At 49.0% G+C, this 21,761-nt stretch overlaps 10 protein-coding genes across 10 annotated transcripts; 2 read left to right on the forward strand and 8 right to left on the reverse strand.

Annotated features, from left to right (window-relative positions):
- Window positions 1–228: 228 nt before the first annotated feature.
- On the reverse strand, window positions 229–1,098 carry Z518_00717 (uncharacterized protein; the record flags this gene model as incomplete). The annotated part of the gene is made up of 2 exons (XM_013421318.1): window positions 229–818; window positions 882–1,098. 2 exons carry the CDS (start codon window positions 1,096–1,098, stop codon window positions 229–231), a joined length of 807 nt encoding a protein of 268 aa, XP_013276772.1.
- Window positions 1,099–2,021: 923 nt separating this feature from the next.
- Window positions 2,022–3,472, reverse strand: Z518_00718 (uncharacterized protein; the record flags this gene model as incomplete). The annotated part of the gene is made up of 3 exons (XM_013421319.1): window positions 2,022–2,585; window positions 2,634–3,052; window positions 3,103–3,472. The coding sequence occupies 3 exons, from the start codon at window positions 3,470–3,472 to the stop codon at window positions 2,022–2,024; spliced, it is 1,353 nt and encodes a 450-aa protein (XP_013276773.1).
- A 637-nt stretch (window positions 3,473–4,109) lies between these two features.
- Z518_00719 (uncharacterized protein) lies at window positions 4,110–5,231 on the reverse strand (the record flags this gene model as incomplete). Its single annotated transcript, XM_013421320.1, has 1 exon — window positions 4,110–5,231. One exon carries the CDS (start codon window positions 5,229–5,231, stop codon window positions 4,110–4,112), a length of 1,122 nt encoding a protein of 373 aa, XP_013276774.1.
- A 454-nt stretch (window positions 5,232–5,685) lies between these two features.
- On the reverse strand, window positions 5,686–7,556 carry Z518_00720 (uncharacterized protein; the record flags this gene model as incomplete). The annotated part of the gene is made up of 3 exons (XM_013421321.1): window positions 5,686–7,358; window positions 7,421–7,442; window positions 7,500–7,556. 3 exons carry the CDS (start codon window positions 7,554–7,556, stop codon window positions 5,686–5,688), a joined length of 1,752 nt encoding a protein of 583 aa, XP_013276775.1.
- A 4,142-nt stretch (window positions 7,557–11,698) lies between these two features.
- Window positions 11,699–12,443, reverse strand: Z518_00721 (uncharacterized protein; the record flags this gene model as incomplete). Its single annotated transcript, XM_013421322.1, has 2 exons — window positions 11,699–12,358; window positions 12,420–12,443. The coding sequence occupies 2 exons, from the start codon at window positions 12,441–12,443 to the stop codon at window positions 11,699–11,701; spliced, it is 684 nt and encodes a 227-aa protein (XP_013276776.1).
- Window positions 12,444–12,571: 128 nt separating this feature from the next.
- On the reverse strand, window positions 12,572–13,256 carry Z518_00722 (uncharacterized protein; the record flags this gene model as incomplete). Its single annotated transcript, XM_013421323.1, has 2 exons — window positions 12,572–12,961; window positions 13,068–13,256. 2 exons carry the CDS (start codon window positions 13,254–13,256, stop codon window positions 12,572–12,574), a joined length of 579 nt encoding a protein of 192 aa, XP_013276777.1.
- A 1,741-nt stretch (window positions 13,257–14,997) lies between these two features.
- Z518_00723 (uncharacterized protein) lies at window positions 14,998–15,494 on the forward strand (the record flags this gene model as incomplete). Its single annotated transcript, XM_013421324.1, has 3 exons — window positions 14,998–15,024; window positions 15,056–15,115; window positions 15,171–15,494. 3 exons carry the CDS (start codon window positions 14,998–15,000, stop codon window positions 15,492–15,494), a joined length of 411 nt encoding a protein of 136 aa, XP_013276778.1.
- A 666-nt stretch (window positions 15,495–16,160) lies between these two features.
- Window positions 16,161–17,039, reverse strand: Z518_00724 (uncharacterized protein; the record flags this gene model as incomplete). Its single annotated transcript, XM_013421325.1, has 2 exons — window positions 16,161–16,865; window positions 17,001–17,039. 2 exons carry the CDS (start codon window positions 17,037–17,039, stop codon window positions 16,161–16,163), a joined length of 744 nt encoding a protein of 247 aa, XP_013276779.1.
- A 1,021-nt stretch (window positions 17,040–18,060) lies between these two features.
- Z518_00725 (uncharacterized protein) lies at window positions 18,061–19,050 on the forward strand (the record flags this gene model as incomplete). Its single annotated transcript, XM_013421326.1, has 1 exon — window positions 18,061–19,050. One exon carries the CDS (start codon window positions 18,061–18,063, stop codon window positions 19,048–19,050), a length of 990 nt encoding a protein of 329 aa, XP_013276780.1.
- A 370-nt stretch (window positions 19,051–19,420) lies between these two features.
- Window positions 19,421–20,964, reverse strand: Z518_00726 (uncharacterized protein; the record flags this gene model as incomplete). The annotated part of the gene is made up of 3 exons (XM_013421327.1): window positions 19,421–20,321; window positions 20,383–20,699; window positions 20,920–20,964. 3 exons carry the CDS (start codon window positions 20,962–20,964, stop codon window positions 19,421–19,423), a joined length of 1,263 nt encoding a protein of 420 aa, XP_013276781.1.
- Window positions 20,965–21,761: the final 797 nt, after the last annotated feature.

Here is a 21,761-nt window from a genome sequence, read left to right on the forward strand (position 1 = left end):
TCTCCAAGATTTGTTTCAACCACACATCTTCTTTGCTGATGACAATTGTTCAGCCTCCGCCATGTCGAGAATCTGTATCGGTAATTCTTGAAACATCAGACGACGTCGTCCAGTCGCCACATTGGGTTCATTTAGAAGCTATGGCCGTCGAACTCCGACCTCGTCTGACCACAATCCAATTCAGCGTGTCAAGCTCCTCGACAATCGGACGTGGGTGAAGCGTGGCCGTCAAGGATCCGCGTTCGGAGTCTTCTTGACATCGTAATCGTTCTCTGCTTTGACATCCTGTTTGACATCCTCCTTTGATGTCGGGAGAGATCCTTCCATTTCTGATTGAACGGTCCTATCGCCTTCGAGTTCTTGAGGTGGGGGCCAATGTCGATCTCCCGGCGCCTCGACTGGAATCATCGCTTGAGGAGGCAATTCTACCGGTACTTTCTTCTCGTCTGGGGGCAACTCGGTTGAGTAAGGAGGAACTGCGGGTTTTGAATCTGCCTCAACTCTTCCTGCCTCCATTTCTCGTTTCTTCCTTTTATTGTTCCTCATGACGAAGAACACGAGGAGAGCAATGAACACTAATCCCCCAACTGCTGCACCAATCCCAATACCCGCTTTGGCTCCCGTAGACAAGCCTTCGTCCGTCGATGGCGCAGCAGTTGCAGTAGGAGCAATGGCTGGGGCAGATGCGGTAGCAACTGAATAGTCTTGACAATCGACGGAGAATTGATTGACGGTTGTATTGGTCATGCAATCTGAAAAAGGGGCGATGAACTTGAGATCAGAACTGCAGAATGGAGGATCAGTGCCATAGACAGTCACTGAATGAAAAGTATACATTAGCTTTGGCAGTAGTAACGCTGGTGATCTTCTGAAAAACTCACCTGCGCATGTTTGGTCCAGGCTAGTGACTCTAAAGCTGAGAAAACTGAGAGCAATTGTGGGAAACGGTGTACATGTTCCATCATCTGGACCGTTCTTTTCACTGATAACTTCGGTACATTGGTCGTCAGAGTAGAATGTGACGTTGGACAAGGCATGGGCAATTCGAGCATTAAGAGCACACCACGACACCACATTGATGAGGTTGAGCAGCTTCATGATTGTGAAGGCGGGTCGCAGCCAAGTTGGCCTGGGAAATGAAAAGAGCATGCGCAGTTGAACAAAAAAGAGCGGAAACTTGCGCTGGCGAGACAGAAGGGGTGGGTTCTTCAGGAAAATGGTGGTACACGGATTCGTACTAGACGCTTACTCCGTCAGAGATGGAGGCAAGGAGGGTAAGCTGAAGGGAGACTGTCGCAGCAGGAAAAGAGGCAGACTTAGTTGAACATGGCAATGATCGATAGGACCGTTCAACATTCGTCCTTGGACATTGATCAGCCATAGATGGGATTGAGGCATTGAATGGACAATAAACGAGGTATTGGAGGGGGACCAGGTCAGTCCTACTGTCGTGCTACCGATACGGCGATACTGCAGAAGGAGTATGGGGCAGACACTAATCTCGTTAGATCCCAATCCCAAGAGACGATGTGGGTATCCGGTAAGCATCAAAGGAGTCGAGGAGTCAAGATATTCTTGAAAATCATCTCTAGGCTGACCATGATTAATATGCTAGGATTCTGAGTCGTTGATCTTTTCCCTATGTAAGGAATCTTTTGTCCAATCGTCGAGTTGATCATTGGAAAGAAAGTAGCCAGTACATTTTGTCAAGCACATTTTGCTACGTCGACCCAAGTACTCGGTACTTGGCGTTACACGATTCTGCATTTAGCCTGCAGGAATCAATACTCATTTCCGTTCCTACTCAGCTGTCTCGGTTTCATCCCTCCCTTCTTCATGCTAAGAGCATTAGACTGCATGTGAAACAGAATACCAGTCCTGTTCATTGCTGAACTTTTTGGTCTTGTGCCACGATTCACAACATCAAAATGGCTCAATTGCCGGGTATCGATCATTCGCTTCCTGAATACCGTTGCCAATTCTCCAACGCCGTTCCCATAATCCAGCCTGCATTATCGCATTCATAATCCTGCCAGAGACCCTTCTAGAACTGCTTTGGCCAACCGAGTATGACCGGAATCTGCTATTCGACTCCCGATCACTTCTCCAAGTTGATCAATAAGCTTGGTTCGCATGCTGCTGGCCGATTGTTCAGAATGTCCATTCGTCATGGGAATATCGTCATCCACCAGTGTTCCAAGTGCGTTGAGAATTGCACTGACAACCTTCTCGGCTTCGGCCTTCTTCCCATTTTGATCTTGAATTTCTTCCTCCAAAAGCTCTCCGTATGCCTTGAGATTGGATACGATCAACTGTCGTACTACTTCGGCTCCTCCGATTGCTTTCAATCCAAGAATTGCACCATAATGGCTGCCAAATGGTTTCTTCGGGTCTAGAAACGTCTTCAGGCATGATCGCGCCAGTCGTGGCTTGAGATTGTGAGAATATTTCGAGTATTTATTGCAGAGGTGGCCTAGCAAAGACCCGGCGAGATCGCGCAGGTCAAAATGATCTAGTGTACCCATTCCTGACCCCAGTGTCCGTCCGATCAAACAGGTCAATACAGGGGGCACCATCGAGGCTACCTATGAAATAGTTAGCTTCAGTCGACACGTTCGAACAGAAATCCATACGTATGGAGTAAGGTTGAGTTTTTCATTTCTCGTCAATGCCTCGGTCACCATCATCATCTGTGTCAGAACGAACAAATCTTTCAGGTTGTGTGTGACCTTCTCGGCTACAAATTGAACGAAATAAGGTACGAGTTGATGCAGACCGGGATCCTCTTTGAGACTGGCCAAACCTGCCGTGCGATATTCGGGCTGAGTCTCATCCAGGACCGACGCGCAAACTTTCTCAAAATACAGTTGTAGTTCTTTTGACAAGATATGTTTGACTTGAGGCTTCGTGGTGGTGTTGTCTGCGCCATTCATCGCTGCAAGGGCAGGGTTGGCATTGGGTCCTTTGGGTAGGAGTTCGAGATTTCTTGCTTCGCTTGAGGTGGGATTTTGAGGTATCGATGGTTGTACACCTTCCACCGCAAGCCAGTGTGCTGTCAACTGTCAGTGTCCGTCTGCTTGGCATCCATCATACGATGCTCACCTGTGAATGAGACTTCACGAGGCACTTTCGGCAGAGGCGCGTTGATGAGTTTCTCAAAATCCATCTCTTCATCCTCCACATAGAACAAAGGCTGTCCGGGTCCCAGTGATGCCTCGCCATATTTCAAGGGACGTGTAGATTCGTAGCCGTAAAGAGGTTCGATGTCTAGTACACGAAGAGCTTGTGAAATGTCTTGTGACCAGAGAATCGTCCGTTTGGAATGTTTCATGAATTTAAGTGCCTCTTGTAGAACTTGCGATATCCGGTACTCGACATCTCGACACAGGGCGTGGTTGACATCCTTGTTGAGATTTATGATACCGACTGATTCGGCGACATCCTTGACTGTGTCTTGGCCCCAGAGAGTCATGGTTGCGCTTGTGCCGATATGAGGACGCTCCTCATGAAGATAGAGAAGAGCATGCCGCAGTCCGCAGTCGCTCGTCAAGTGGACTCAACCCCGATTCGGACGACAGTGATGCTGCTCTAACTAGCTAATCAGAGTCTAGTAACTAGCGTGAATAGTGGAGCGCAGCCTTGTCGAAGTAATGGCCTATCTGCTAGATATCGTCTCCGCGACCACCTACGTATCTCTCGTGTCGATGTTGACCATCATAGTATCGTTGAACCCAATCAGAAGCCCAGTTTATAATGACCGGCTTCTACCTTTTCTACCTAAAATACCCCTTTGCGCAATCTAGAGCGGAAGAGTTGTTACCTGCACATTTCTTGAGTAACGATTCGGATAGGTGAATCGTAGAGCAAAGCCAAGTCAGACCAATAATTATGGGATGCGTTCCTCGGGGTTGTTGTCCCAGTTCCTATGTCAATGTATCTATCGCCGACATAAAATGGCATGGACGCAGGCTATTTTCCGGCCAGCACCCTGGATTGAAAGGGGAGGATCTGTCTCGATCTCTGATTCGATTCCTGCATCAGTAAATACTGGAAGATCATATATTCATGATCTCCCCTGTCCTCTTTCTAAATTTTTCCTTCCAATTGCTCTAGTCGGAAACTCTCCACACCAACCTCGCGCCACTAACTTCTTTCCTTCTTAACATCGACAACGCTTTCTCCTCCCTTTCGAGCATCGTCTTTCCCTCGACAACGATCTGCTCATTCGGCTCGATAACTCCTTCGGCCAACAACATTGGCATGATCTCCGACTGCAACTTTTCCGCCAGAAACTTATTGTCCAAGTAAAAATGCGTCCGGACCCCGATCGCCTGCACACCCTCTGACCAACGAGCCACCTTTCCAACATCCATCTCATATTCTGGCTTGATTCCCTCAGCTGCGTCTTTGACGATGATTGGCAATAGAACCGCAACTTTTGCTCCATCCTTGGCAGTCCTGCTCACGGGCATCACACTCCCTTCTAAACGGCCGATACAGTCCAGAATATAATGAATGCTGCCATTGCCACTGCCACTGCTGGTATTGTTGCTGTTGCTGCCCGCAACAAACTCGACGATCTTCCCCTCGACATCACGCTCCCGGTAATCGAAACAGTTCGCAGCGCCGTACTTGTACAATTTCTCATGATGCCTCTTGCTCGCTGTCGCAATCACGTTCTTGTACCCGAACCATTTCAATATCTGCAACGCGTACTGTCCAACGCTTGAACTGCCGCCCCAGATTAGAATCCACTGCTTGGCTTCGCTCGGTACATAATCCTCTGGTTTCGGCCAGGGAAGCTCAAACCCGAAATCTTTCGTGAATGTGTGCCACGCAGTCACGAAATTGTTAGGGACGGTCACGGCTTGCTGCATCATGATTGTGTGGGGGAGCTTGCCGAAGAGAAATTCCGGCGCAACGACATATTCTTGATGAGCCTTTTCTGCTTGATCGCGCCAGGTGAAGCCGAATACTCTGTCGCCGACCCTGAAACGGGAGACGTCAGGCCCAACTTCGACAACTATGCCGGCAACGCCATCGCCGAGGACTTGAGGATGCTTAACAAGAAGGCCGCCATCTGCTTGGTGAAGGTCAAGAGGGGTTGATGCCGTCCATTCGCTCCTAACTCGAATTTGGCGGTCGGTTGTTGTTGGTGTAGGGACTTGGTGGATCTCTAGCGGGAGACCTGGACCCACCGTCACAATGGCCGGATGAGTTGCCATGGTCATGGTCGTGAACGCCTTGTCCTTTTTCTGTAGGAAGCTTATTCAACAGGACGTAGCGACCGTGATAATAAATTGAAACAGTCCAGTTTCGAATTGACTGGTAACCCTAACAAGGAGTCGGAATTGGGTAACACTGCTGTGCTTATATAGTCCTCTCAAGCTGACAAATTCCGGGTTGAACCATTGATTCATCAATTTCATCCGTCCAGGTTTTGTACGGAGTTTGCTCTTGGTGAAATCCAAATGCCCGGTGTGTCAAGACTCTATTAGTAATACGGCGAAGCAGATTGCTAGCACAATTCGTCCGATCAGTTAGAGCAAAAAGCCAGCAGCCGCATTTCCGGAGGAAGCCTGAGGTGCCAACTTGCTTTTGGCCCCCAGGCCATTATCATCGAACACTTTCCTGGCTGCCGAACACTCGTCACAACCTCGTAATCATTGAACTCGGTGATTCTTCCTATCCCACGACATCGACATCGACTTTGCCAGGGTTTTCCTGCCCTTTGGATGATATGCTGGAATCCGGCTCTAAAACAGGTATGTCCGCGGCCATCTTCATATGGGTCTGTCCGATATGAACCAGCTTTCGAATCACCCATTCCCTTTCCATTCCCGGTTCAAAGACCATCAAGCACAGTCTGAGGGCGAAAATGATGAAGAACGGTCCGTGGAAAGATGATGTCAACATGAAGGGTGTCGTCCGACAAATTTCACGTGCGATTTCCCTATTTTCCATCAGGTAGAGACCGGTCTTTTCTGGAGCGAACTCCATTTCCATCTCCTTCAGGATGATGTTGAGGAGGAGCAAAATCGTCCAGTGTCCAACGTGGGTTGAGCCGATGAAGACATTGACATATCCGTATTGGATCGGGAAAACAGGGTCGAGGGTCTCATAAGTGGTGGTTTCCAATCCTATCTTTTTGAGAGCGGCCCGAAATCGTAAGTTGATGGATTTGAGGTTCGTTCGGTGTTGCCGGCATCGTTCCAGAATGGATTCTTCGTACACTTTGAATTGTTCGGGGTTCAATCGCAGACGGGCTTCTGGGATCTTTCTTACATGGCTAAAGGTGGTTGGAACGAACACACTTTCCAGGTAGAATTCCTCTGCCAGGTCAAAGATTTCCAGACGCTCTTTTGACAGACCGGACGAGCGGAGATCCTCGTGAATTGTTTTTGATAGCTCCAGCCACTCAGGCTCACTGAGAAAACAAGGTTCGTCTCGTTGGAAGGCGTCAATAACAATGGTGTGACGATAGGCAAGATAGACGTCTCGATCGACTCCATGGAGATGTCGTGCTGGTCCGCGGATGCGCATCAACGTGCCGGCCCCGCCTGCATGGCGCACCCAAGATTCGTTCGAGTCGGAGGCGAACATTTCATAAAATGAAAGAAGAATGGTGGCCGAGAGTGTCTCGGTTGACATGCCCTTGGTATGATCAGTCAGTGACTGGTTTAGAAGACGAAGTGCTTTGCCATAGAAGTGACTTGACTCGTGTACCAATACGTCCAATTGCTGAACTCGGCCTAAATGAATCAGAGAGACTGCGCGAACAGCACTGTCGAGCAATTTGGTACCAAATAGCCGAGGGAGTTGCGAGAGCCAACGAGTGTGACTCTGCATATGACGAGGAAGGACCAGGTTACCGGCAGTCGTTCCCATGGCGGAGGAAAACGTGTTTAGAAGTTGTTCTTGGACAAGAAAGGGAGAATAGACCGAGTTGTTTGGCGCCATTTCCAACGGGATATCTAAATCGACTGAACCGCCATCGAGGAGGTCATTGAAGTTAAAAGAGGAACTCAGAGATCTAGAATCCAAAGGGTCGGCATCGGGGTAGATTTGATTCTCGAGAAGGCTGAAAAAGGGGTTCCGCGAGGGTAAAAGCATATCACCACGATAGCCCTGCGTTGTCTCAGAGTAGGGTGTTTTGTGTCGCGTAACTAGCTCCGTGGATTCTTCAGGAGATGACTCTGTTGATAGGCTGGTGGATGGGGAGGAACTGTCCGAGTCGGTTTTGGTGTCGCTGACGTCTTTTGGACCATATCGTCTTCGAAGTTTGGTGCCTTCATCGTGGATCCTGAGATCGGAATCATATCCCGGACATGGACGATTGCCTTTCAAGCAATTGTTGCCTGGACGGAAAACTGAGGTCAAGAATGCCCAGAAAGTGAAATTGAGTTGCGGAAAGGCTTACACACTGGGCGTGTCTGGTCGCACTGTGGATATACGAGTCAGTCTGCATCCAGAGGACTTGTCGACATTCCGTGCTTTACCTTGACGCGACGCTGGACGCATATTCTACATCCTTTACTCCTTGGAACGCCTACCATGCCTGATCTGCTTAATCAGACATGGAAGACACTTGTCTTGCGTGGTGGATGATTAGTTTGCTCCCCGTCAAGTAGGGAGCGCGGGACGAGTTGAGATATTTCAGAAGCGTTTGGAGTAGGTTGCGCCGTTCAGCAAATGATGGTATTGTTCGTATTGGAATACGGCCACCAATGTGGCTGAGCTGTTGAAAGACTTGGATCTGGTTTGCTTGATGCCTGAATTCGATGACGGTACGTCTCCCCTCAACTGACAAATTGAGTTTAGCGTACCTCACGTGATCGGCACAGCCCCCGGTAGGTTGCACTTGTTCAGGTTTCAGCTACATTCATCATGACGCATTCGTCTGATAGGAGCTCCTTAACTGATATACAAAATGGAAGTGTTTCATCAATCAAAAGAGTCGAATCGAATAAAGACATCCGTTCATTTTGGCGGGCAACTGCTGCGGATGGATTTTTGAAGACAGAATGTACAGCGCTAATCCTTTTCTGGTAATCACTCACGTGACCGGACCTCGCAGTCGTTGTCAGCAAGGCTGAGATGTATCTTGGCAAGGCTAAGGGCCTGCCCTCGACGACCTCTCTGATGATTACAGTGGGCATCGGTGTCATAAATACAGGCTGCACCCGTGGCTTGGGTTGTGCATAGGGCGGTTCAAAACGGAACTGTCATAGGAATGATATGCAAAGCCCACGGATTCAGAATCACAGGGACAAGATCTTACATGATATAGCAGCTACTTCATCTCCGCCCCCGCTTCTCCCAATACTGATATAACTTCACATGCTCAAGCATAAGTGCCATCTCAATTGAAGTTTTTCCATCCTATGTTGTCACAACATTGGTCCTTGAACTCTTTCAACCTGTGGTTTGGCCCTCAAGTTGCCCAGCCTGACCAACAACTCTCGATACTAACACTCCACTATCATCTGTCTCTTCTGTGCTTGCATCAAGGTCCAAAAGTCTCGCACAAATATCCTAAATCCAGCTAAAACAGCCAAAAGTAACAGCTTCAGCCATTTAAGAGCGAAAGCGTTGACATCAGGTCCATGTTCAGGAATAAGGGTAGCCGTGTCCTCATTCTTGTTCAAAAGCGTATAATGCAAAAGGCTCTATTCACCGCTCTGCTTCGTTCTCACATCTGCTCCAGCGGCAAGAAGAACCTTCACAATCTCTGTAGATGTTTGGCTGAAGCAATAATGAGCGGAGCATCCTGGAATTTGTGTGGTTCAAGATCAACATTAGTTTAATGGTCAGTCAGCTGTTGAACAAGCTCTGCGGCTCCAATTTGAGCTACAAAGCTGAGCAGAGAGCTGCATTTTTGTTTTTCAATGCTTGTATTGGCGCCAGCTTCGAAGAGCGGCGAATTACAATCCCTTTAGGGCCACCACGACCAAATGTTTCCGCAAGCAATTTCCCAAAGAGTGTACCGGTGGCGGTTTGTCTCTCAATCGTCTCCCTGTAAATTTTCGACCATTTTGTTTCCATCTCCCTGCTCTTCGTAGATCTTTGCTACTGCGTCCCAGTCCTTGTAAGATGAGTCCTTTGACGCATACCTTTAATGCCCCCTTCCACAAAAGTACTGGATGCACAGCTTCAAATCTATCTCGAGGAGACCGAAAGCATAGATTGGTACCTGAACGCCGACATACCTGTTGAAGCTAGCTGGCCAAGCAGCCTGTTCTAAAGCTACAGGTTTGGCTGGAAAGGAAACATACGAATCCACTTGTTACGACATCCAAGATCTTTTTGCGTACAGCAGATGCCTCAGGAGCCTCTCTCAGCCGCAAGCATCCACGCGTCACCGTTTTCGATACCTGGAAGTCTTTATAGCCGGTATTGAGCCTGAAAACCAAGAAGTTGGAGGAAACCATTTCTGCTAGATCCTCGTCTGAGAGCAGATCTTCTCTCCCATCGCAATGCCCTTCCGCGCGGCGCTGTCAATCGAGTTATCCAGCTCTTTAAATCCAGGCGAAGATATTTTGATTAGAGTCTCCGACCGTGAAATTTCAAGCATAAAGTGGTAAAGATCGGCCAAGGGGCGATGAAAGGCCCACAGGTCTGCCTGCAGAGTCGTCAACGCGCATCCTCGCATCCCATTGTTGAAGGGCATTTGGGTGAACGAAGATCACCCGGACTTGAGTAAATAGCTCACGCATTTTACGCTTGGGTCCTGGTCCTTCATTATCAAGAACCTCTGCAAATTACTTGAGGCAAACTTTTGTCGGGCATTTCTGGAAAACGTCGAAATTTGCATTGCTTGAATCGAGAGGACGGCCAGTACATGCAAGAGCTAAGGAAACGTTGGACCCAAACTGTTCCATTAGGTATGTCCGCAATCCTTCCTGAAATTTTTTCTGCCCCGCTAGCAAAATGGTGAAGGACAAAGTAGCTATTTGAACGTCCAGAATCTCGACATCTTCATAGACGAAGCCGCAGTCCAGAGCACGAATAGCCGCGAAATCGTTGATTTCTCGTTCAATCCATTTCGCCAAGTTGTTTAACAATTCACCCTCGAGCAGCGCCTGGCATGCTTTTCCATTTTTTTCAGGAAGATTTTGTTGACAGCATCGAGAGCACTAGGTTGTAGACATCCGGAGTTGAAAAGCTCTTGGGACGAATTCATTGCTCATGAATAGCTCATAGATATCTGGTGCTTTGTATTCTGTCCTGGTCACCAGGAGACGGGGCGCACAAACAACGGAGGAGGTCGGAGGAGTGGGGCGTTGAACTGTCTCACTCAACGTTCTTTTGACCCTGCTAGAGTGGTGCGTCTGCAGCTGGTCGCTAATAAGGGGTCAAAAAAAGGGGGTCGTGCGATTTTACGGAAGACTTGTCCTATTTCGAAGGGGTCCAAAGGAGCGTCAGAGTATATAATTTCGAAGCATGTATGAAGCGTACAACGCCCCCGAGAATCTTTACAAGCCTTGGTGTCGCTACTTACTACAGTCGGAGTCGGTGTTCCTCACAGGACCCTCTAGGCGTTTTACTCATGTCATTCTTCTACCGACAAAGTTCTTCCAGGAGCATCTCCCAAGGGCCGACAGTCTGATGACTTGAGGGGATGATACTCGGAACTAACATCTCCATTCTAGCATCCACACCCGGAGTGAAGTGTCAAACTTCTTGTGCAACTTGAATTGAATGAGTACTCTGGCTCTCCCAGTACAGGATAGAGCCTATCTATACATCTATATATGCAGTGTACGTCAACGCTGTTGCTCGTTAATGATGATATAGCCTAGTGGGCGAGTGATGCAGAATGAGTCGGCCTGTTGTAAACGATATGTCGCCAATTGTTCAACATCTCGATTCTCGCCGAAAAGACCGATCAGGTCGTCCTCGTTCCGACGACGAACACTGAGAACGCCATCGGTCCTATCAATTCTACGTAAGAACTGCTCCAAGGCCGTTTCTGTGCTTGGCCGCGAAGCGGTAACTAATGGCTGCAGAAATCACCCCAGCTTGCACAGGTTGTGTACGCTTTCTCCCAGTCTACCAAGTCAAGACGTTGGGCCAAGGAAAGGTACCGAAGAAATCTGTCCTGCTTTCGAGGGCATTGAAGGGGTCTGCCGTAGCGAGTCCCTGGAGTACCCGTTCTTCGAGAGAGGCATCGAGCAGGGTCTCCTCATGGTACTGGCCACCATGGGCGGATCGGTCTATGGTATCGTGTGGTTGACGAAGAGCCTCTTGAGGCGGTGATTTCGGTCGCATATGTCTACCTGAGCATTTTCTTTTGTCGCCCAAACTTGGTCAGCCTTGTGTGTTGTCATTTGAAAAGTAGGACTTATCGTTTCGAGAATTGAGGTGTCGCATTTTTGCTAGCTTGCTATGTAACGTGGAGAGACTGAATCCGACCACCTTCATCTCAGGACGAATTGGAAAAAGTTGAGACCACAAACTCTCAACTTCAAATCAGGCGCGATTTGAAAACATTGATGCATCAAGCATTATCGTACCACCGCCCGTTGATGTAATTTTGAAGATACAATTGAGCAGCTACGACATCGTTTCGTTTTCTCATTACATCCAATAGCGATGTACCCTTGCTAGTTTTGCATGAAAACAAGGGATATGCAGTTTTGAGAGACGACGCCCAAACCACCAGGTTCTCTAGTTCAGAACCAGCGAGACCCTGAATCTATAGACGGGTTCTAGTCATCGAATTAGGCCTCAAGATTCTTTGTAGGACCATCCCCAGCTGATCAGCAAGGTTCTCCACGGCGGCTGTCATTTTCCAGGCGATATATCCATCCGGACGAATGAGCAGCGCCTGCCCCTCCTTAAGCTTCAAAACCTTTGCCAATTCCCCAGATGGGTCTTTGACCAGCCGAGACGTCTCCGTGACCGAGATGGCGTCGACCTCAAAATCTTGTCGTCTCGCAGCATCTAACCAAGGTGAGTAAGCACTGGTGGTGAGAACCACAAAGTTGCGCTTTATGAGATCCAAGCTGGATAGCTTGTTGCCGGATGTATCCTCCGACACCTTATGAGGAATTCTGGAGCCCACGGTGGTTCGAGGCACGTAGGGATCCTCCCACTGGTCTTGAGGATCCACCGGACCGTCGGTGATGAGTGCACCCTCCGGATAGCGATAGCCGATTTCCACCGTCTCGTCGGGCAGCTCTTTGTCATGGGGAACACTAGGGTCCTTGAGGACACGATTCACGCAGCGGGAGTAGGCTTGCTGGACAGTCCATCCGGACGATCTCACTCGTTCCAGGTTGTAGCTGTCCAGAAGACCAGTAGACGCCTTGTCGTTGAGAATGTAAGCCAGTTTCCACGCCAGATTGTAAACGTCCTAAGTCTTGTGTGAGTCATCCTTTTCAATCAAAGACAAGCCATGATCTCTGTCACCTTACTTGAATCCCCGTGTTTCCACCCATGGCGCCAGTGGGTGGGCCTGCGTCCCAGAAAGGGGGTTAGATCGGCCTTGAAATGAATCGAGATTTTGCTTCCCAGGACGCCCGGCCCATCCCGGTGGATATTTTCTTTTCTCCGAGTGGGGCTTCTGTTACCATCGCAAGCGACCAAAAACTGGGTCTTGTACTTGCGGTACTTGCCCGTCTCGGTATCTTGGACCACTACCACCACGTGGTCTGCCTTTTCCTCGTAATGCACGACGCGGGTCCTGAAGAATTGTGGCCCTCTCGCGGACCCAAGGCTCGTACATATCTTGCGTGAGCCAAAATCTAACACAAGGCGAAATCTCGGCGATCTTCTTCGGGTCACTGCCTTGCACAATTGCGAGCTCTTTGCCCTGGTACGAAACGTCCGTGAGCAACATACCGCCATCCAAGTCGATAACGGTCTTGCTCTCCTCACGAAACGCTTCCTCCAGTCCTAACTGACGGAAGATTTCGATGGTTCGGAGTTGAAACAAAGCAGCTCTCTGGCGGATAGCCTCGATGGATGACGGTCAAGAGCGACCATTTTGATACTACAAAGGGCACTTAGTTCGTCTCCATACCATTGTTCCATTGAGAGGTCGTATGCCAACAACCACATACTGACCCATGAAAGCCAAGGAAGAGTTGCAGACTCATCCCAATCATGCTCGATCCAATGACGATCACGGGGATTTCATTCTCTTCGAAGGGGATCTTGGAGTGATCGAAGTCGCCGAAATCGAATTCCGTTCTCTGTACTCCCTCTATCGGCAGCGTCTCATCGCGCTGAGCAATATCATTTGCAGCCATGATTGTGATAGTGAAAGCACCTAACTATGATTTGCACCCGTAAGTGGACGGACCTGAAAAGAGCTACTAAACCAACGCGGAACGTCGTTTAAATTTATCTGGCGTGGGTTTTTCTCTGGCCGACCCAATGGGGGTGGTCATTTCCCCCGACTTTGTGACGATAAACGGGATGGGGCAGTCTCGGACGTTCCTTTCCGCACCATCGCCGACTGAGTTGATGTGGAGCCGGCTTGTCGTACGTTGATCACACGACTACTCGCCCGAGACTTTTCGTTTTTCACGGGAAGCTTCCTGTCTGAATTTGACACCTCACCCGTCATCCTTTTACAAAACTGACACAGACCACAACAATGGGCCGAAGCCATGGGGATTATTAAGATGTGGAGTTATGCAACAATGAGCCTTGAAACCTGGAAAGGACACGGTATCTGCCGGGTATGAACAGAGCAAGACGGGTAAATTTCCGTAATAGCATCTTCTCCGGACTCCCCAGTGAGACGGAGGGAGTTGGTGACAAGCAATCAGATCAGGTCAAATGCATACTAATTAACTGCCTCTCATACCTCGCGATGTCTAGTATTCTAAGGTAGTTTCCAGCGGTAGTCAAATCAATCATCTCCCTACTCTTTGCTTTAAGCACTGACGTGCTCCTTCAGGGACTCCAACACTGGCAGCACGCTAGACTGGGGCCTATCCCCCCTTCTTTCAAGCAAAAACAATACCCATGTCTCCTACAGTCACCAATTTCATTTACGCTCCCAACCCCTTTAATTCTTCATACATCCTCCGGGATAACTTTGGATTGATAGAATGCTCCGTTATCCTCCTCGTAAAACAGTCGGTGGAAGGGACACTGTACATAAGATGTAGGCAGCTCCGAGTAGAATTTATCAACGAAGGATTTGTTGACAGGAGACGTCGTAGCGGTACCCCATGAGAAAACCATGGCAATGCAGCTAATCTCTTGAATCCGGAAAGAATCAAATCCGTTTCGTTTGATCAGCTCGTAGCGCTGCAACTCATCCACGAGCGGCTGAATTGAATTTCCGCACCAGCGAAATCCTGCGCCAGATAGGTTTAGAGGATTTCACTCTGGAGTAGAGCGCTAAGGAACTCGACCTGAATGCTGAATGCTCTTGGTGGAGAAATGGGCTAGAGGTAAGTTCATCAAGCACTTCCAGGAGTACGATTTCGACAAAGTCCGACAGATCACCCCATCACACCGGGTATGGATTGATAGACTATGGAGTCTAGAGGAGGAATGTGTTGTTGTTGTTCTATCTAAGAGAGAAAGACGAAAAGAAGGAAGGGCGCAAGTTGCCAAGCCAAACAGCCTCACGTGACGTCGCCAAGGCGACGCGTCACGTGACTGGCTAACATGGATCCCCGCAAAGCATGTTCGAGCCAATTCGAGGTCGGCATCGAGGACTATATAAAGTATAAAGCTACCTATGTGGTTGATTGTGACGGTCATCGTAGTCCTACGAGACAGAAAGAAGGATTCAAACGGGAAGGCCCTGACGTGCTATGGAATAGTCCGAGGGTGACCTTCGAAGCAGACCTAGGCCCTTACGTCGGCAAAAGAGTGCTAATCTGAAGGCTGGTGTCGGATTTCGATTGGAAAATGGCGGGCAACAAGGTCGTCTTATGGTGAACAATGTTGGAGAAAGGGGTGGATTTTTGACCCGGTCTAGACGAATCCGTAACACTGCTTGAGATCAGGACTGATTCATATTGGACCATGGCAGCCTATACCTCGGATCGCCTTGTAAGCCCTGGCGATCATATTTTTATTGCAGGAGGTGCGACACATATCATTCCTCCAACGGGCGGTTTTAGGAGGAATCACCAGTATTGCGGTATGTGACTATTCTCCATTGCACGCAATCTATGCATGTATGCTGACATTCTCAGGATGCGCACAATCTCACTTGGAAACTGGCCTACGTACTGAAGGGGAAGGCAGACCACTTGTTCTTGCGATTACACGAGACCGGGCGAGAACCAATTGACGAGTTCACTGCCCTTCAAGCATGCAGCAGATTCCAAATTCGTGTGGTCCTACAGCCATCACCTGCCCCTGAAGTGCAAGAAATTGCAGTTGAGCTTGGCTACCGATATCTTTTTGGAGCATTTCTTTCCGAAGACAACTATGAACCGCCTCAGAGAGCTTCAGGATTACCTCGATCAACCCAGCATGGTGGCTGGCTCTCGATTCCCACAAGTCTTTTTCGTTGATGCTTCAGACGCAAACAAACACATCTCCACTATCGAACTCATTCAGCAGAATTTCGATTGTCAATCCCAGGCACTATCCAAAACCTACAGAACCCTGGGCGCACGGTAGGTCGTGCGACTTCCAAGAAGATGAGGGCCCACCAGGTGGAATCTTACAGAGACAATTCCGAGTAAGAGGTTAATTCTGACCAAAAGAACCTATGAATTCGCTACGATTGCTCGAAGTCAAACACGTTCCGCGTTTTGGCGGGAGGACCGCGGCTTTACATTATCGGGAAGATCACTATGGAGGACAGAGAGATTAGATGGTAGGTTCAAAAACATATCTTTCCCACGATGACCGATCATTCGTGTTTCTTCAAATATCCCCTGATCCAACAGGTCTCCTTTCAGAGGACGACTTTTGCAAGTTAACCCAGCAGATAGATCATACAGACAACGCGGGCACAGATATGGTGTGTGAGCAGAGTCAATTGTTGGGGAAAAAAAAAAAAAAATAAATAAAAGGAAGATTTGTATATGTCTGCTTTCAAGCTAGACTAGGATCATTGTTGAATATTTAGGTGATCCACGTTCTTTGTGCCAAAAATATCTTGCAAGGTCTTTGCTAGCTCATGGCGCTTCCACGACGGTGCTCACCTCGAGTACATCCTTCAATATGGTCACTCATTTGAAGAGGCCGAAGATTGAGAGGACGGGAAGATTACTCACAGCATCACCAGGCTTGGGGTTCTTCAATGTCGAAAAGGTCTCACTGGTGTATTTAACGGTGCCGTGACCTCCTCGACCTCCATTCCTGACATACTCGACATACTCAGGCACTCCGGGAATATCAGTGTTGTCGGCAATTACTAGGCTGCCTTTACGGAGCATTTTCAAATCCTCGCAAAGCTGCAAATCTGAAAGATAATAATACTTCCAGTGATCCAGAAACAGCACGTCGGCTTTAAAATTGGGATGCTCTTCCACAAGTTTTTGGACAGAATCTGCTGCAGCACCCTCCAAAACCTCTACCAAATCCTGCAAGCCAGCCAATTCAACCAGTCCGCGCGCGATACGCGCAAAGTCGGGCGAGTATTCGCAACTGTAAATTTTGCACCCGTGCGTGTCGCCGTGGCATTTGCGGAGCAAGGATGCAAATCCAATTGTCGACACCCCGATGTAGGTTCCTAATTCCACGATTACCTTCGGCTGACGAGGCTCGAGATACCGATGGAGCCATTCAACTTTCTCGGGCTCGAGCGCTATCAAGAATCCCTTGGCGTCGGCAGCTCTCTGTATGTGTCTCAATATGCGGTCCGGGTCGCCTCGTAGCTTGTCGGCAGATTGCATGATCTGCGAGTATATCTCGTTCTCGGTGCCATCGTGGAACTAGACAGGTTAACGCCACTGGCTGCGTTTTCACTCAATGCTCAGAAGACACGGAAGATAAAGGGAAGAGGTCAAGCACATCGAGAATACTATATCAGGTTCGGTACGCTAGTCGTAGAAAACCTTCAAACTCACATTCGGTATACCGTCTGGAGCCTTGACAACAGTCGCCATGGCCGAGTAACAGGCCTTGTGTTCCTTTTACAAGACTCCAAGTAACCAGCCTAATGCTTATGTGACTGGATGTTGCTTTCCGTATGGGAGACCGAGAATGACAAGAACCCGAAACATCTAAGATTTTAGCACGGATCTGGGAGACGGCCCTTTTCCGCGAAGCAAACCTCTAGGAATAGCTGTGTGAAATATGCCAAGGCACTAGTAACTGGGAATAAAAGCGGCAGAGGGACATCTTTGCAGAGAGCGCTTCCAAATCCCCAACAAATGCTTCGTAAATAATTAATACTGTGCTGTGACAGTCACTTCTGTTATCGCATTTTGCCTGAAAGCGTGGCACTACTATCGATGGTGTGCCCATAACTCGTGTGCTACTACAGAAAGCTCTCTGCCTACATCCTCCCAGTCCCCATTTTTTTGTGCATGCCTAAAAGCCTAACCAGATATGCTACCTCTACTTCCACTCCAAAGAGGGTGGTCTATACCATGATTTGCTGAGCGGCCGGGGTTGCCGGTAACTCGGTGTGCTAACTAAATCGTAGAGCTGTAGTGGAGGCGGACCCGAAATGTGGTAATAAAGGAGAAAACTTAACAGGTGTACACTATTGCTAGTTGAAGAAGACGGAAAGTTCTCAAGACAAACTACCTCCGGTTTATCGGGGGGCGGCATGTCGGGGCAATGGATCTTGATTCTTGAATGACATTGGAGATGTCACGTATTGTAAAGGCAGAAGAATTCGTCGAGTGGGCCTGTCTCTTTAAGGCGGCAACATAAATTTTTAGCTGCCTGCCCCAAAGAAAATAGAGAACGTTCAAACGTTGAACATCGCAGTTCTGCGCTCCTCGTGCCATCGTCCCCATCTCCTGTACCCGACTGTCAAGCCTGGTTGACGTCGACTGCGTTTGAAACTCTTCTAACAATGCCTCCGTGAACGGTGAGAGACCGATTCCTTCATTTCTTTGCTTTTCTTCCGCCCTGCTTCGTTCGCCCGCATGTCCAGCTACGACTTACCTCACCACGATGACTGCGCAAAAACTCCCCTCTTCTCTTGTAAACACGCTCACCTCGCACGCCGGCCCCATCAATGCCATCACTTTCTCTTCCCTCGGCGGCACATACACCCTCACAGGCTCGTCAGACCGACAAATCCACCTGTCACGCACCGTACCTACGAATCCTGGCACTCCGTCCGTGCCGATCCAGAAATACACCGCACATGGATATGCCGTGCTCGACATCGCCGTTGCACAGGACAATCAGACCTTCGCCAGCGTGGGTGGAGACAGGAGCGTGTTCCTGTGGGATGTGCAGAGCGCGGACGGCACGTTGAGGCGGTTCGGCAGTAATACAAACCAGGGCCATACGAGTCGGATCACCTGTGTCGCATTCGCGGGTGAAGGAGATAGTGTGCTTGTCAGCGGGAGCGATGATACATCGGTGCGCATGTGGGATATCAGGAGCCGGGATGCGACGCCCTTGATGGTGCTTGAGGAGGCCAAGGATGGCATCTCGAGCCTAGTCGTCCCTGGGAACGGGTACGAGGTTATATCTGGCAGCGTGGATGGGAGGGTTAGGAGCTATGATATCCGCATGGGCTGCGTCACGGTGGATGTGATGCCGGGGCCAGTGACGAGCTTGGAGGTCTCAAGAGACGCGAAGACGGTCTTGATCGGATGTCTGGATGGGAAGATCAGGATGATGGATCGCGTGGATGGGACGTGTCTCAGGGCGTTTCCGCCAGAAGGGAATGCTGAGGGATACAAGAACGACAGTTTGCGGCTGAAAAGCTGCTTTGCGCTGAATGAGAGTCTCGTGTTAAGTGGGAGTGAGAACGATGGAAGAGTACGGGGCTGGGATGTTCTATCTGGCAAGAGTGTGGGGGCCGTCGGGATCAATCGGACTGGAAAAGTTGTCAGTGTCGTAAAATGGAGAGAAGGCAGTCTGGTTCAAGGAAGACAGGGTCTTTGGGCTGGAGGAGGTGCTGATGGCGTGGTCAAAATCTATGCATAGTGGTGGAATATTAAGAACCGACCAAATACAAAAGAACCCGTTCTGGCCGAGGGGATGTTCATTTCTGAGCAAAGCATCAATCCCGTCATGACATCCCGGACTTAAGCTAATAAATCATTTTGGTAGCTGATGGACAACCTTAGTCATGAAAACACCATTGAAAGAACAAATGTAAGACACGTTCGATGCCATTACTAGCGTTTGCCCTCTTTGGTCCCTTTTGATTCCATTCCTCCATGTTTGATGCAATGCAACCAATCCTATGCTTCCATGCCGTTTTGATTTTAGTTTTGGTGTTGGTGGTTTTTTTTTTTTTTTTCTTGGGAACGGCCTCATATCCCGAGTTGAACTCGCTCGGCAGGTGTGCATTTCAGGTCGATGAAGTTGTTGCCCTTTTCATACCATATTCCAATGCGTCGAGTGCTTGTTCCAACTGACTGGCCTTGACGATCACAGTGCCCGCCCTGGCCGTACTCAAGAATGAAATTTCCACCGGCTCGGTGTTGATTGTGGTCCCAAGCATTTTGGGACTGTTGTTGTTCAATCCGTCTTCTCCCTCCGCACTGCCCTGCGCCAGTCGACCTGCAACTCCACATACAATGCCCGTGGCATCGAGCGGCAACTCACGTAGGTCCAGAGTAATGGGGATTAATACGTCGTCTTCGGACTTGGCGCCTAGTAATGACTCACCGAGGCGATCGAGGAGTCGGCGTTCCAAGAGCACAGAGATCGGTTCTCCAGCGGTGATGGTCAAAGAGAGGAATTTGGCTCCGAAATCTGGTCTGGAACTTGTACTTGCCGATGAATTCTCGAGGCCAAGTGTACTAGCTGTTTTGGATGATGATGTTGAAGGTGTCCTTTGGGGAAGGGAGCTTGTGGACAGTAAAACCTGTAGAAGATCGTTCTTCAGTTGTTCCTCATTGGTCTGGTTGTACTCGCGACTACCCGCACAGTTAGCCAGGCGAACGCTGTCATCAACCAAAGGACTGATATTATGTCGCTGAAGTTTGGTAAAGGTCCGGATTTGAAGTTCGGGGATGTCCTTGGCCGGAGGAGTAGTGGGTGCCGAGTTTTCGTAGAACGGTGATGTGGTAATGGAGCGCCCGCCATGAGGAAGTGTTGGGGACGACGGTGAAAGTTGCGAGACGAACGCATCGGCGGTTTGAGAAAACACGAATCCTCGCTGTTGGAGCGCTTGGGTGACGGTTCTTCGCGAGCGAAAAGGAACCAAGATGTAGTCAGAAAAATACGTCGTAATGAAGAAGATGCTTCTATCAAACATTCGTTAGATCGGGTCCGCCCGCACTCAGAGCTTCCATAGTGAATACTTACATCCCAGCCATAGCTAGAGGGGAAGTGAGTTCCAATACCCTTTGCCCTGCATCGAGTCCCTGTCCGTCAACTTGAATGACAATGTAATCTTCGGCACTGATTTGAATTTCCATTTTGAGACCTTTGGGATTCCTTGCATATAATGTATTGAGGGCCTCGGCCAGGGGCAGGATGAATCGATCTGCTAGATACCTTGAGCAGATGATGGAGCACTCAATAGGGGTGATGGAGACATTAAGGAAATCATGTCGGTTGGTCCAAGAAATCTTTGCGGCATCCTCGTCGTGATCTTCGCCAAAAAGAAGTCGTAAGATTGGCTGCAAACAAAGTGAATATAGCTCGATTGGTATGTGAATCAGGGCAAGGTGTGGTTCCTGAGGGTCAATATATATACAATCAGTTCGACTTGTTTACCGGTCGACAGGGGTCTTTTCCCTTTGCCCCATTCTAATCCCTTGGAAGGCAAGAAAGATGGAAAATGAAACATGTCGAGAATGATGTAACCAAACAGCTAATGTATGAACGAGGAGCCCTTACCAAGAATGATATTTGCGCCGTGACCAGATTCATGGAATCGGCCATGATCCCGTCGGTCTGATTCGGACGTGACGTGAGGACGTGGCGTCCTTATCAGCAACCACCGGAGAGAGCAAAGCAGTGTCCAGAGCCAGTTGAATTGAGGGCCTTTCTGTTTTGACCTGTTCCAAATCGTTTTGAAACAAACTGGCTGATGGTCCCTCGAACGAACCGCTAACTCTCTCGTTCGTGTCGGTCGCTCGTAATGAATCTCTTCTCCCAGGGCATTTATCCCAAACGTAGTGAAAATAAAGTGCTAGCACACACTCGATGCCGGTGATTGATAGAAAGTTATACTAGACATGTTCATTGTTGTCCCGCTGTTGCTGTTCGGCATGGGGTGGTAAAACGAGGAAAGTCCAGAGGAAGCGGAAACCCGACGAGTCAGGTGAGAGCAATCAAGGCCCTTTCTGCCAATGCAGCGTGACCAGTCACTTAGGAGCCGCTGGCTGCTATATTTTTTGGTGGACCGGACCGGACCATAAAAGCGATTGGCAGCTTTACTTGACCAGCTAGGCAGGTCTAGCTCGTGAGATAAGGAATCATAAGATATGAGGTGAACGAAAGGAACTAGCAACAGAAAGACCGACTCTCAAAGCCCTATGTCGTAGAGTTTTGCCATGATCAGTCTCAGTATGCTGATGTGTGCGGATAGTACAGTGACATAGACGAAGTTGCTTGCGTCGGAGCCCTGTTTCCCGTGCCCTTAACAAGTTTATGAAAACCGGCCGGGTATTTCATGCATCAGTTGAGAAGATCAATTTGGATCAAACTCATGGATCCGTCACCTCTGGGTTTGTAGG

Source organism: Rhinocladiella mackenziei, assembly GCF_000835555.1.
Source record: "Rhinocladiella mackenziei CBS 650.93 unplaced genomic scaffold supercont1.1, whole genome shotgun sequence".
Lineage (NCBI taxonomy): Eukaryota > Fungi > Ascomycota > Eurotiomycetes > Chaetothyriales > Herpotrichiellaceae > Rhinocladiella > Rhinocladiella mackenziei.